The sequence below is a fragment of the Danio rerio genome, chromosome 19 (genome assembly GCF_049306965.1).
Source record: "Danio rerio strain Tuebingen ecotype United States chromosome 19, GRCz12tu, whole genome shotgun sequence".
Classification (NCBI taxonomy): domain Eukaryota; kingdom Metazoa; phylum Chordata; class Actinopteri; order Cypriniformes; family Danionidae; genus Danio; species Danio rerio.
In genome coordinates, this window is record NC_133194.1 from 6175878 (window position 1) to 6192081 (window position 16204).

At 33.4% G+C, this 16204-nt stretch overlaps 1 protein-coding gene across 1 annotated transcript in view; it reads right to left on the reverse strand.

Moving 5' to 3' along the window:
• Positions 1-12892, reverse strand: part of stx1b (syntaxin 1B) — a 91207-nt gene extending 78315 nt beyond the window's left edge. The window contains 1 exon segment of the mRNA NM_131523.1: positions 12863-12892. Within this exon segment, the coding sequence (NP_571598.1) occupies positions 12863-12892 (30 nt within the window).
• Between the last annotated feature and the right edge of the window lie 3312 nt (positions 12893-16204).

Sequence of the window (16204 nt, forward strand, 5' to 3'; positions counted from 1 at the left end):
AAATATTTCCCAAATGATGTTTAACCAGGGGCGGACTGTAGCCACATCAGCCCACATTATCACACCCACACAGCCCCACCCTCGGACACGCATATTCACTACTTTTATTGGTGTATATGGTAAAATAATATAAGCAGTACCATATGTAATAGATGTTTAATAGATATTTATTTTGTGTTTGGACTTGTGTCTGAAACCGGGACGAAACCCACACGAACATGCAAACTCTACACAGAAACACCAATGACCCAGCCGAGGCTCGAACCATTGACCTTTTTGCTGTGAGCGCTACCCATTGTGCTGTCCCCTTTTGAAACTATTTCAGTTCATTTTATGCATTTGGCAGCATCTGATTTTAGAGCAATTTTTAAGTTTCTCTGAGCTTTTTGGCACCGCCTTTCCTTTTTTTACGGTCCATCTCTGACAATTAGCTTGTGTTGCACCTAATGTTTGTTTGACATTCTTGCCAGATTTTGATTATGTCCGCGTAATCTCTGATTGGGTCGGCCCATCTCGAAACCAGCTGGCCATTGCCGATTGGGCCAATGCTTCACATTTATTATCATCATTATTATCATCATCATAATATTCACATCTTGCAAGAAACAAAAACTGCCTGTATGTAAAAGCAATACTTATAAAAATATTTAATAAAAAATAGCATACCGGCCCACATTTAAAAAATGGTCCAGCCCTTCTGGCATTTGCCAGATGGCCAGTCCGCCCTTGTGTATAACAGAGCAAGGAAATTTTCACAGTATGTCTGATAATATTTTTTCTTCTGGAGAAAGTCTAATTGGTTTTATTTCGGCTAGAATAAAATCAGTTATTAATTTTTAAACACTATTTTAAGGTCAATATTATTAGCCCCTTTAAGCTATATTTTTCGGTAGTCTACAGAACAAACCATCGTTATACAATAACTAGCCTAATTACCCTCACCTGCCTAGTTCACCTAATTAACCTAGTTAATCCTTTAAATGTCACTTTAAGGTGTATAGAAGTGTCTTGAAAAATATCTAGTCAAGTATTATTTACTGTCATCATGGCAAAGATAAAATAAATCAGCTATTAGAGATTAGTTATTAAATCTATTATGTTTAGAAATGTGCTGAATGTGTGTGAATGTGAGAGTGTATAGTGGTTTCCTAGTACTAGGTTGTAGCTGGAAAGCCATCGGCTTTGTAAAACATATGCTAGAATAATTGGCGGTTCATTCCGCTGTGGCGACCCCTGATAAACTGAATGAAACTGCCCCTTTTAGACTTTGGTGATCAGCTACCACAGTTAAAGGTCACAAACGAATCCACACACACACAAACACTGTAGTTTTATAAGTGGAAGCATGTCTTCAGTAATCTCTGAACATCCTCTCTCTTGCACGATCTACCTGCTGAGCCTTTTATATGCAAAACCAAATCAGTTTTAGCTCCAGTCCAAGTGTCAGTGCTCAAAATTCATTTTAGGATATTAGCAAGCAGTTTTACCAAATTCCAGCGCATCAGCAAATCTACCCCGGCGCTCAATTAGTGCAATAACCTCACAACCGATTTGATTACACCTTCATTTATCTTCTAACAAAACGTCTTTATGATGCGTCTCATTTATCCTCCATCTGCTGATATGGTACCTGTGGCTGCTGATCCCCCCACTACCTCCTCTTCCAATTCCACCTAATCTGAGATTTTGGGAAAATTCCACCTCGGTCTCTATCCCTGCTGCAGTTTCATTCCCGCAGCGCTTCATTCTTCCCTCGTCCCCACTGACACAGCCACATCCGTGACCTATCCTGACCCGACTGTTGCATCTGTTGTTGGGCTGCGGCCAGCTTCACATATGTGCTCGTATTTTCCACTCTCTCTCTCTCCGCCACTTATTATCTACCTGTTCCGGCCCCGTCGGCTGACAAGACACCTACTGAGTTCACTTTCCCCATGAGCTCAGCTCTTGCTGCAGTCAGCTGTAGCATTGCTCGCTGCTTATCATTCTGATACTTTCTCTGTGTGTGTCGCGTCGGCTACCGGGGTTCCCTGCCTCTATTCCATCTGTCCAGAGAATTAATCCCCCACACGCTCAAAATTTCCAGCATCTAACAGGTTTTCAGCTTTGAAGGAAATCACTAATCAATCTGTTTTAATGAGGATCTATTATGCCTGTTATTTTACAAGATGTAAAATAAGTCTCTGATAGTGTCCACAGAATGTCTGTGGTAATTCTCAGCTCGAAATACCACACAAATAATAATGTTTTCATCTACCCTTTTAGGCTTTGATCCTAATTGTGACATTTTGGTGACTGTCGCTTTAAATTCAAATGAGATTGTGCTCTTTTTGAAAGAGGGCGGAGCTACAAATATGTTGCATATGTGTCAGCATAGGGGCAGATTCAAAAACCAGAGTAACCTTTTATGCTAATGAGGGAGAGATCATCACTAATGGGCGGGGCTTTCCCCCTCTGATGACACGTACAAAAGAAGTAAGTCAACCGAAGTGTTTCTTCAGATAGTTTTTATAAAAGTGTGATTACAAGAAATAAAATGAATGCATATTTACCATTAGAAGCTGGCTATATTCACACACTTTTTCCACACAGCTATTTAAACCTCTTATGAAAGTGACTTTTGCGTAATAGGTCCCCTTTAAAACATTATATTTAGGGGTAAATAAGGCCAAAGTGATTTAGGCAATACTTCTGTAGACAAAAAAAAAACATATATATTGACAATCTGTCTTATACAGCACTCACTTTCTGTCTCCATTTAGCAAGTGTGCTCACTCAAGAAACCTTTTAAGTTCATTAGATTAAGTACTATGCTTCCTCTGGTCCGTTGAGGACCTGATTGAGGTGCGTCTGTGCTAGTCAAATCTCTAAATAAACTGCAGCATAACATGACTCGTTTTGGTCACACTTTATTTTAATGTACAATTCACGCTACTAACAAACCATTTTCTAATTAAACTACTAATTAGCTGCTTAATAATTGTTAGTAGGTAATAGCTGGGTTTAGGGATGTCAAATAAGAGCATACTTGATGAATGGTAATTAAAAGGTAATATCTTAATAGGCAGGTATAAATGCAGTAGTAAATGGTATGAATTGTTGCTTAAACTACCGTGTTACATTGAAATTTACATAAATCTACTGATAATGTGCAATTTACGCTATTAACAGACCAATAACCAACACTTTTTGCTTAATAAACTTCTAATTAGTAGTGATGTGACGTTGTGCGCCGAGGCTTCGAACCATGTATCAAAAAAACGATACATCTCGCAGTGAAGCAGTGTACTGGAGCTTGATTCGTTTTGCCATCATCACGTGATCAGTGATGTCCGAAGCTTCATTTTCGCTTATACCCACTTGACTGCTTCGAATTTTGATTCAAAGGTTTAAACACCCTCATAGTAAAGTGTATAGCAAAAGATTAGGCGTCGATTACATACATTTGTACTGTTTCAAAGCACTGCACCTGTCTCACACCAGTAATTAAACTAAAATACAATAGTAATTTTTAATAAAAAGGTTTTGAACCATACTAAAGTGTATTAGCGTATTTTTTTTACAACTATCTTTAAAGGAAACCAGTATTGTGTTTAACAGAGACTATCTGGCGAGTGCGCCTCTGAAGCATCATTTACATAGCCTCCTCCTAGAGCACTTGCCTCCCATACAGGAATCGCTGGTTCGATCCCCGCATGGAGCAGGACTTATTGTATTATGATAAACTTTTGAATACCTTGGATTTTACTACAGTCATCAGTTGTGTAATGTAATATATCTTGTGTAAAAACTACAGTAATTGAGTAGTTTGTGTATATTGCTGTTGTTGTATTACTACATGAATGAGTTGGTCAGTTGTGAACATTTGACATTATGGCAACACAGTGCTTTCCCACACTTTAACCAGAAGAGGTCCTCACCGAGCTCTGATTTAGAAAGCTTCGAGTAACGAACCTTTTTCCGATACAATTGAGTCGAGCGCTTCACTGGTTCAGAAAGCTTCATTTCACCATCACTACTAATTAGCAGGTGATAGTTGGGCTTAGGGATTGGATTAGGGATGTCAAATAAGATCATACTATATAAGTGCTAATAAGCAGGTAATAGTTTAGTAATAAGCAGGTAATAATCCAGAACTAATTATGCAAATTGTTACTTAAACTAAAGTGTTACATTGTTATTTATATAAATCTACTGATAATGTAAAATTTACGCTATTAACAGACCATTAAGTAAGACTTTTAGCTCAATAAACTACTAATTAGCAGGTAGACGTTGGGTTTAGGTATTGGATTAGCGATGCAAAATAAGATCATACTATATAAGTGCTGGGCGACACGGTGGCACAGTAGGTAGTGATGTCACCTCACAGCAAGAAGGTCGCTGGTTCGAGCCTCGGCTGGGTCAGTTGGTGTTTCTGTGTGGAGTTTGCATGTTCTCCCCCGGTTTGCGTGGGTTTCCTCCGGGTGCTCCGGTTTCCCCCACAAGTCCAAAGACATGCACTATAGGTGAATTCGGTAAGCAGAAATACAGACATACAAGTCTGTAGTGTATGTGTGTGAATAAAAGTGTATGGTTGTTTCCCAAGAATGGGTTGCAGCTGGAAGAGCATCCTCTGCGTAAAACATGTGCTGGATAAGTTGGCGGTTCATTCCACTGTGTCGACCCCAGATTAACAAAGGGACTAAGCCGAAAAGAAAATGAATGAATCAATATATAAGTGCTATTAAACTATTACTATTTCAATAATCGGCAGATAATAAGCCAGTGGTAAATAGTGTGAATTGTTACTTAAAAGTTACTTAAAAATTGTTACTTAATTGTTACTTTAAAGTGTCACATTGTTTTTATGTAAATCTACTGATATGCTGTAGCAAAGATGGCTTGGACATAAACACAGGTGCAAACATCAAAAAGAGGTCATATCTGCATTGTTTTTCTTTATTTTATATTCAAATAATTTCTTAATTTTTTTTCAAAATGTATCATATATGTCTAATACAAAATGGCTTTTATTTAATTTTTTAAATGCTTTTATTTATTTATTTATATTATTATTTTTTTATTTATTTGCAGCACAATAACTGGAAGAAATGCAGTTTCTGAAATTGATTTTACTTTAATGGACATTCAGTCTATAGTCAGATTAGTGCGGCTGATTATATTGTCTTCTATTAGCACTTGTTTAGTATCACTTAACACAATGTGTCTGACCTCTCCTTTTCTGGACAAATCTGGGCAAGATACAGTGTGTGATGTCACATAATCTTTGCCTTCCTGGCGCTTCTGAGTAAATTAAATATTAGGTTGCCAGTTTCAGGTCAGATCACACCTGCGTTTCTATCAGGATATCCAGTGCGATCTGACGAGGAAACGTAACGTGTTTTGTGTATTGTCAGAAAATGTATACAATTTCATCCGATTTAATTAATATGGAAACACCTCCAAACACATAAGCCTTCCTTTTATTTGAGGATTAGCTAATCATACTAGAATGCACCAATGAGAATGCTAAACTGAATACGAATTAGCCACTAAATCGCATGATATCGCTTCATTTTAATTGTAAAACATAGTCAGAAAAAAACGTATCACTCAACAACAGCCAATGTCTGCAAGCCAGGCTCATTGCGGAAACGTACCCATGTCTACATTCCCGGGGACAGTGAAATACATGACCAGAGGTACTTCTGCTCGAAGTTTTTGTTTTTGCAAATCCACCAGAGGTCGCTGTGTACACTTTTTGATAATTTCAAATTTGTCTTGCGCGTCCTCTTCTCGTATAAGCTAAGGTTTTCTCTCATCAAAACACACGTGCGGCTGATGATGTGTGAATAAAAGTGACTTGATTTGATTTGATTTGATTTATAAATCCAGCAGAGGGTGCAATATACAATTCAGCTGACCAGGCCAGCTTGCTGTCAACAAATTGACCCACCCACCCACGTCCATAAACCCAACCGATAGTGTTTGCAGCAGCAATCCAGAATAAGAAAAGCCGTCGAGGCCGCGTGATTTCACCACGTTTTCAGCCTGTTGTTTATTTATTTGATTTGATTTATTTTGCTTTTGGTTTGTCATATGCAACGGGCTACTGGGTAAACTAGTAACACCAGAAAGTCTATCCACATGGAGGTAATGGGTCAGCTGGTAGCACAAAAAGAAACAGAAGCCGTGGGCGGGCACCAGGGGTAATTTTAGGATTTTGATTTTAGGGGGGCTCAGCTCCTTATGAGGCTTTTATATATATATATATATATATATATATATATATATATATATATATATATATATATATATATATATATATATATATATATATATATATATATATATATATATATTATTATTAAGTCTAATATTACATTTATTAATACATTTATTAGTAATACACTTAAAATGTTTGTCTAATATAGAAGGGTTTTACGCTAAACTAGCAGTATTCCACTGTATTCTGTAGATAGGCAAAGCCATTTGAGTTCTGAATGAGCCAAATAGGCTCAAAAAAAGGAAAAACCACTTTCTATATTCAAGTATATTTTTGTTTCCATGTATTAAATAAATAAACTGCTGCTTTTCTAATTAAATGGCATAAATATAAATATATATTTTTCAACGTACAGGCTAACACACGTCATGATCAGGATTATATGGTCGCTCCTTTTGAAATACAAATAAACAAATGTTAAAAAAACATTTTTTCGCAAGACGAAACAGTCGTGGGGATGAGCTGAACACCAAGGAAGCCCGATTGCTCCTCCATGACTTTGGGGTACAAATGAAACAAGTGTATCTGTAGCAAAAAATAAGCAAATATTATATAAAAATATCGATTAAGACACACTTGTTCTCTTGCTCTGCACAGCTGAGGTTTGATCAAATGAAAAACAAAAGCTGGGGAGGAGCCGAATTCTGCCGCCGTTTTCATATCAAATTTAAAGGAGACCGACAGGATCATTTAGTTACTTATCGCAAAAGTTTTAGGAGGCTGAGTAGAAAAATAGGGAGGCTACAGCCTCCCTAAAATAGACCTAGCAACGCCTATGATTTGTGCTCTCCAAAAATGTAGACAGGGGTACATATCCACAATGAGCCTGTGTTGCATGTCTTCCAACACCAATATTAATTGGGGTCTTAATTAGTTAGTTCTTATTTATGTGCATACAATTTTCAAGCTGTTCTGCTTTCTTGTTTGATGCGCTCAACATCAAATAAATATATGCTAGCAACATTCTTGCTCATTCATTAGGCAACTATAACTGAAATTTACAAAACATTCCTGCAAGCCATGTCCTAAATTCAACTGATTGAGAAAAGTTCAACAGTGCGGTCATATGATTAAACATGAGGTTTTGATATTCAGCTTAGCATTTAATATTCTCTATGCATTAATATTTCAAACATGGAGCCCAAACTAACAAGCTTCGACATCCAGGAATATCTTGTTACCAATTCTGACTTATTCCGGCTTTTAGCAGGAGTCTGGCGAAAAGTGTCTACACGACAGGCTGACATGTTCCTCATCTGACTTCTTTCTGAAGTTATCATTCGCTCAGAAATGCTGTCTTCATTTATTTGAGCCTCGCTTTTTTTGGCTTTGGAACATAAAACCAGCACTGACAAATGCCTCATTATGTTTTGCCAATTTATTTTAGAAGTCTTAAACATGAGTTCACCCCTGAAGCCTGTTAGCTGAGAGGCAGGAAAAGACAGAGAGAAAGGCTGAGAGACACAGACGTTCAACCTTGCCCCTCTCAAGGACATTACAGGGCACAGTGAAGCACAGTAATGTGTTGTGCATCTTCAGAATCAGCTTTTTGATCCAAATAAAACACTTTTTAATTACATTTATTGCCTGCTTGCTCTGTACCGCTTCCAAATGCTGACATAAAATGTGTCTGCTTTTCAAAAGACGCAGTCATCATGTGAAAATACTTCCTTGCTGTAAATTTTTCGGATATAGAACTATCAGTTTAGTGTTACGCATAATATTGGATCGCAGATCTCAAAATATTATGCATCTCGTACAGGGGTGCATTTACGAAAACCATCGTTAGCCAACTAAGGTCGCAAGTTCGGTTGTTACAAAACGTAGTTTGTTGATTTGCCGTTTCCCAAATCCGTCTTTCCAATGAACTTGTATGTTTGCAACTACACCTCTGGAGCTGTAGTTAGAAACATAGTTCCTGGTTGTGTTCTATTCAGTGATTCCCCCTATGCCCTATTCATTTAGAACATTCTAACATTAAAAAAAAGCGTTAAGGTCATCTCTCTTAGATGTAATTTGCTTTCAAAGTATTTTTACAGTTCAGTTTTAGCGATCTTCATCTTTACAATTGCGGTGCCTTCACAGTGCACTTTGAAAACATTGATGTCATTTTGAACACAGCCGTGGCTGATGATGAAAGCTTTAGGTGACCTATTATTTAAAAGCGGAATTTACATTACATCTCCAAAGCTTGTGAAAACAAAAAACATAGCATACGCTAATGCTTTTAATTTATAGTAGGTTATTTATTAAGTATCTGTACTGTATATGACACAAGCCTGTTGGTTAGAACAGTGGTTCTCAAACTGTGGTACGTGTACCACTAGTGCTACGCAGGCTTCCTTCTAGTGGTATGTGGAGGAATTAAATGTCAAATGTAAATGCTACATATATTTAAAAATCTTTCAAAAATTATTTTATATATGAATATGAGGACATATAGCCTATTTTTATGAGGTCCAGGCAACATTTGTAGGTGTTGATAAATAGGCTACTACATGTTAATACTTTACATTTAAGTACAGATTTTTGTTCCTAGCTTTTAAAAACAGTAACCTGTCATTTTTAACGTTTAAAAGCAAATTTTAATATAAATGTTTGGTGTGTTATAAACGTGTTTGGTTTGTTTTTGTTATTTTTATTTATTTATTTTTTAAATATAGTGTTAATATTCAACTATTTATAATGTTTAAAGTGGCTGACAAAAATAAATAGGAATTTAAACAATAAAACAGTAGGAATTAATCTGCCTATTTTTGGAAATGTACAGAGTTGTAGCTGCTTTCCTGGGCCTACTAGGCTACTCTATTTCAATGCTGCTCATTATGGTGGTACTTGAAGAGACAATTTTTTTTCCGAGGTGGTAATTGATGAAAAGAGTTTGATAACTACTGGGTTACAACATTTCTGCAGTGGTTTACATGTGTCAAATTAAGTAAGTAGACTTTTCAAAAAATAAAAACTAAATAAACAATATCCTACTTAATAATAATAATAATAATAATAATCATCATCATCATCATTATTATTAATGTTACTGTTATTAAAGTATTAATTGATTTTTTTTTCATTTCCTAATAAATATAAAGTTTAATTTCTTAATTAATAGCCTCATTGTTTATTTCTTTATATGATTTATATATGAGACCAGCATGCGTGTTAGCTTTTTGTAAGTGATTTTATGTTTTGGAATAGAATATTAAATATGTGACATATACATATATTTCAATTAATATGGAAAATGAGTGCATGTCTTTATCAAAACTGATAATGGATTTTATTTTAAATGCGCGTGCGTGTAAAACAATATAGTTTGCACAAAGAAATTATGGGGTTCTTCTCTAAAGAAGTTGTTGCTCCGCCCCAGTTAGAGCTTTATTATAGGCGTTTTACGATATAACTAACGTGATTTAAACGGATCTGCGATAAAGAAACTTTTGTTTTTGAACTTTTGGTTTTGGGAAACATCCATAACTACGTCGTTCTTTCCCCAAACGATGCATCGTACTATGATAGTTCAGTCACGAGGTGCATCGTTGTTTAGGAAACTCACCACAGATCCATATTAGATGTTTGCATCAGAAACATATATTAGTGGAGATGCCGTCATAAAAATCCCTTTTAATGCTTTTTACTTAAAATTAGTTGAAACAGCACAATTATTAGGTTTTTTTGGCAACAACTTAATTGTTTTATGTCCAATCCACTTGAACTTGTAAAAATGAACTTAATAGATTTGTGTTGAGCCAACATGAAGGATTTGTGTAGAACCCAGCATTTTTGTAGGGTAGTTTTATAGTGTAATATAGTTATAAGGTTATAATTAATATATGTTGATACCTGACAAACCCAATAAACATGGCAACAAAAATGATCAAAGAAGGCATGACTTTTTGCGACAGAGCAGGCTGGATGGGGAACGTTTGCCTCTTATATATTTTTGGCTATATTTCAGCTATAACATTTATTGAAACATCAAAACGCTCATAAAAACATCTATATTTATGCTAATATCTGTTTTAATTGTTATATATATATATATATATATATATATATATATATATATATATATATATATATATATATATATATATATAGTTGAAGTCAGAATTATTAGCCACCCTGAATTAATTGCCACCCTGTTTAGTTTTTTCCCCAATTTCTGTTTAATTGAGAGAAGATTTTTTTTCAACACATTCTAAACATAATAGTTATAACAACTCATCTCTAATAACTGTTTTATTTTATCTTTACCATAAGGACAGTAAATAATATTTTACTAGATCTTTTTCAAGACACTTCTATATATCTTGAAGTGACATTTAAAGGCTTAATAATAAGGTTAACTAGGCAGGTTAGGGTAATTAGGCAAGTTATTGTATAACGATGGTTTGTTCTTGAGACCATCGAAAAAAAAAATTAGCTTAAAGGGGCTATTAATTTAGTCCCTAAAATGTTTTTAAAAATAAAAATAAAAACTGCTTTTATTCTAGCCAAAAGAAAACAAATAAAGCTTTCTCCAGAAGAACAAATATTATCAGACAAATTGTGAAAATTTCCTTGCTCTATTTAACATCGTTTAGAAAATATTCAAAAAAGATATATATATATATATATATATATATATATATATATATATATATATATATATATATATATATATATATATATACATATAATTAAATATATACTTAATGCAATAGTGCCATTTTCTCCTGCATGACTCCATAGCTTTATTATGTACACCTAATGATTTGCCATTGATATTCCGTTCAATCCTCTGTGGGTCTCTTTTTGGCCGCTATCACTGCAATCGTAAGAAATTAAGTATACTAATTATGTGAACGGCGCAGTTGAGGTGACATCTTCGTTGGAGTAGCCGATTAAAGTCATAAATCTTCAGTGTTTGATGTGAAATTTTTATCCCAGGTTTGCTTTGGCCACTGTGGAACAATGCTGCATCTCCACCTCGCTTCCACGACAAGCCTGCAATTACGCCATTCAATCTCACTCATTCATTTAATGTCAGATCCCTTCCCCTACACACAAACGAAACCCAATCCAGAAAGGGGGGCAAGGTCAATGAATTCTGTCTGATTTATCCTTGCTCGTCTCCGCTATGCACAGACACGCTCGCCCTGCGCACGCCCACAGTCCAAGCAACCCGTACGCTTCCCTCACCGCGCGACCAATACGTCACAGTGATGTTGACGATTACATAAAATGTGATTATTGCCCAATCATGTCGCATCAGATTCGCGTTGAGCTATTAACACCTTTAGAAGCAAGACTAATGATGGATGTGTGTTTTAAAGCGCAGGCGGCGGAGGATACAGCGAGCGTGCTCGGCTTTGGGGAGGATATGGTGCACGCGCATCACGTATAATTGCGAATTCTGTAAATCCAATTATCTGTAGATTACATTTCTACATTGCGTCTGATAAGCCACGGCTGATATCAGATGCTCCGCTTCTCCGAGGGGAATAAGGGAAGTCTTGGACGGATTCCGGTCCGAGTTTTGCACTAATGACTTTGAGTTGATGAAGATGGCTTGAGTTGTGAAGTTATCTATTTATTTATACAAACATGTTAATGCACTACTTATCTGTCTTATAACCCCCCAAGCGCACCACGCGCGCGCGCGCACACTGATGAGTGCAGTGCACTGGGTTCAGGCGTTTCCTTTACGATATTTCATTGATCTCTGGCGACGGAAAATTCGTGGAGGTTGGGCGACGCATTAAAGCCTCAAGGCCCACCTTCGATATTATGGAAAAATAAATAAATAAATAAATGATTAAGCCGCTATACCGTCGCGACTACAAATAGAAATAATTTGGCGGCCATGTTGCATTGCTTTAGCTCAATTGAGCGATACAAGCAACAATATTACATCCTTTCATGCCTAATATAGGGGCTAAGAACGGAACAATGCGTGCTGCAATAATCGCACATCACACCCAGCGATTAAAATGCGTCCGATGAAGATGTACATGCATCGGGGATGCAGCTTTAGCTGGAGATACTCAAAATTCCCTGGTGCAGAAGGCAAATTTAAGGTGTACCAAAGGAGAACCAGTGTTATATCCGTTTTAAAATAAAATAAAATAAAACATAAAGATCTGTATTAATTATTGATCATGCGGTGATCATAGAATTAGATATTGGGATGGTGCGTGTCAGTGTATGGATACTGGCTAACTATCCGCAGCAGCAGTAGATAGATCACACTCCTGGGCGACATGTATCAAAGGTGGTCTGTTTGTATGCATGTTAATGTAGGGGGGCTCATTTCGCAAATTACGCCATATAACCAGATTTGATCGATAAATCGATCCATCGCACATGGAAGGGTGCGGGAGTGAGAGCGGCTATTAAACACGTAGTATATCCGCGATTTGATTGAGTAACTGCATCAAGAAGAAAGGAGAAATAAGGAGTATGAGGATGTGAGATCGCGGGAAAATTCCGTGCACATCCCCGTAAATGCTGAACCGTGAGCGAGCAGCAGTGAGATGTCAGCTGCTGACGCCCGGTTGCGGTGAGGAGACGGAGAATATGGGAGGAGATGAGCGATAAAAGCAGCAGACTTACACTTCGTAGTTCCTGCGTGCGATCCTTCATTTTTCCCCGCCGTGCTGGCCAAAAATATCTCTTGAGATGTCCGCTGCGTTCGTGTTTTTATGCTTGGCAAATGTCTGGCTCCTGTTTTAATTTCCCACAGATGTAGCAGGTGATTTGGGGGGAAAAAAAAGGCCGCCCTGTTTCTTCTGTCTCCTCTCTGCGCTATTTCACGCCTTTTCCCCCTTTTCCCTGTTCCTGGTTGTGTGATGGTGGTGGTGTGTCCTCCGTGGCGGTGCAGTGATGCCCCGCAGCGCGCTCTGACTCCAGCACACGAATGCGATTCCGAACGCGGTACTGATGCTGCAAAAAAAAAAGAGAGGTGGGGGGAGGGGAGCGATGCAGAGGGCTGGGGATCTTCTGCGCACGCGCATCCGTCTCACTTTACCTGCTGCCCCTCCCCCATCCCGCTCGCTTGCTGTACTGTGCGTCTCCGCAGCGCGTAACTGGCCCACGTTCCCCATCATAACTAGGGAACTGTAGTTTGTTTTAGGCGGAATCAAAGAGCAGGAGACTCCTTTAGGCCTGATGAAATAATCGATGCGGGATTATTTCAGGCTAATGCGGGGGAATAAAACAGATGGGGCAAACTGAAATACACATACTCTTGTAGTAATTATTATATTATATTATGCTATGATATGTTATGTTATGTTATGTTATATTATTTTATTTTATATTATTTTAAATTATATAATATTACATTATATTATAATAGTTTATGTTATATTAACATTATATTTTATTATGATAAATAATATTATATAATGTTATATTATGTTATATTATATTAAGTTATATTATATTATATTATATTATTTTACGTTATATTATGTTATATTATATTATATTAAGTTATATTATATTATATTAAGTTATATTATATTATGTTATATTATATTATATTAAGTTATATTATATTATATTATATTATATTATATTATATTATATTATATTATTTTATGTTATATTATATTACATTATATTATATTAAGTTATATTATATTATATTACATTATATTATATTAAGTTATATTATATTATATTATATTATATTGTATTATGTTATATTATATTATATTATATTATGTTATATTATATTATATTATATTATATTATATTATATTATATTAAGTTATATTATATTATTTTATGTTATATTATGTTATATTATATTATATTATGTTATATTATATTATATTAAGTTATATTATATTATATTATATTATATTATATTATATTATATTATATTAAGTTATATTATATTATTTTATGTTATATTATATTACATTATATTATATTAAGTTATATTATATTATATTTTTATATTATATTATATTACATTATATTATATTAAGTTATATTATATTATATTATATTGTATTATGTTATATTATATTATATTATGTTATATTATATTATATTATATTAAGTTATATTATATTATATTATATTATTTTATGTTATATTATATTATATTATATTATATTATATTATATTATATTATATTATATTATATTATATTATATTAAGTTATATTATATTATGTTATATTATATTAAGTTATATTATATTATGTTATGTTATATTATATTACATTATATTATATTAAGTTATATTATATTATATTTTTTATGTTATATTATATTATATTACATTATATTATATTAAGTTATATTATATTATATTATGTTATATTATATTATATTATATTATATTATATTAAGTTATATTATATTATATTATATTAAGTTATATTATATTATGTTATATTATATTAAGTTATATTATATTATTTTATGTTATATTATATTACATTATATTATATTAAGTTATATTATATTATATTTTTTATGTTATATTATATTATATTACATTATATTATATTAAGTTATATTATATTATATTATATTATATTATATTGTATTATGTTATATTATATTATATTATGTTATATTATATTATATTATATTAAGTTATATTATATTATATTATATTATATTATACTATATTATATTATTTTATGTTATATTATATTATATTATATTATATTAAGTTATATTATATTATGTTATATTATATTAAGTTATATTATATTGTATTATGTTATGTTATATTATATTATATTAAAGTGTCATTATATTGTGTTATATTATATTTTATCTTATTATTTTATATTATATTAAATTATATTATACTAAATTATGTTATATTGTATTATATTATATTATTAGACTTATAAATTATAAATTTATAAAATAAAAATATTGACCTGACCATCTCCTTGCCTAAACCCAACCGACAGTGTTTTCAAAAGCACTGATTCCCAACTTGATTTTAAGTTGACCAAAGTAATTCAATAAATTCAAAACAATATTTCACATTTAAGTCCATGTATATTTTTTTTCTTGGGCAGGATAAATGTTTTTGATTAATATTAAAATAAGTTTTTCATTCGCAACCACGTCAATATGACGGTAATTGATAAATTTAGCTTTAATAAATTACACATAAAAATGCTGTGTTTTACACAATCGATTTGTGTTGCAACATGAAGGAATTTAGTTAATTTAGTAGTTTTTACTAATTTAATTGAATTAAACATAAAACAATTAAGTTGTCCCCAAAAAACTGAGGAATTGGATTGTTTTAGCTCAATTTAAATAAGGAGCAAACATAATTTATTTTAATCATACAGTAATTCATTAGGTTACTAAAAGAAAATTATATGTAAGATTACAAAAAGAGACTAAAGTACGAAAGTAAAATATATTTATTGTCTTTTTATTAACCAATATTTTTACTTTGTGCAAATGTTTTTTTTTCATGACCACAATAAATATTTGTGATTTGGATTAAATTACATTTTAGTTAGAATCCAATCCAATTGAATTATACTTTGAGAAAAACTTTGAAAGTTGATTCAGAGTGTATTGTTTTCAATGTACAATTAAATTAACTTTAACATGTTGTTTGTGTTCAAATGTTTCTGCAAAAAGAGCTTTATGCAGAATACATACACACAATTTTATTTTACTGCAGATTTAATGGCCCTGAAGATGTTTTATTTATAAAGGCTTTTCATTAATAAACCTCCCTCAACATCAGTGTACATGACTTTTAAAATCATATCTGCTTTTTTAAGTTATAGGGATGTTTTGGCCTAAAACTATTAACCTGAACACAGTTGAAGGAGACTTTCTGTGCGAAGTTTGTGCTTTTCGAGAGGGGGCGCTGTTTGGCTCAGAAAAGGAAAAACGTATTTTGTTTTTTAGCCTGCTTTAAAAGCTGTATCATTGTATGTATAATGTCAAT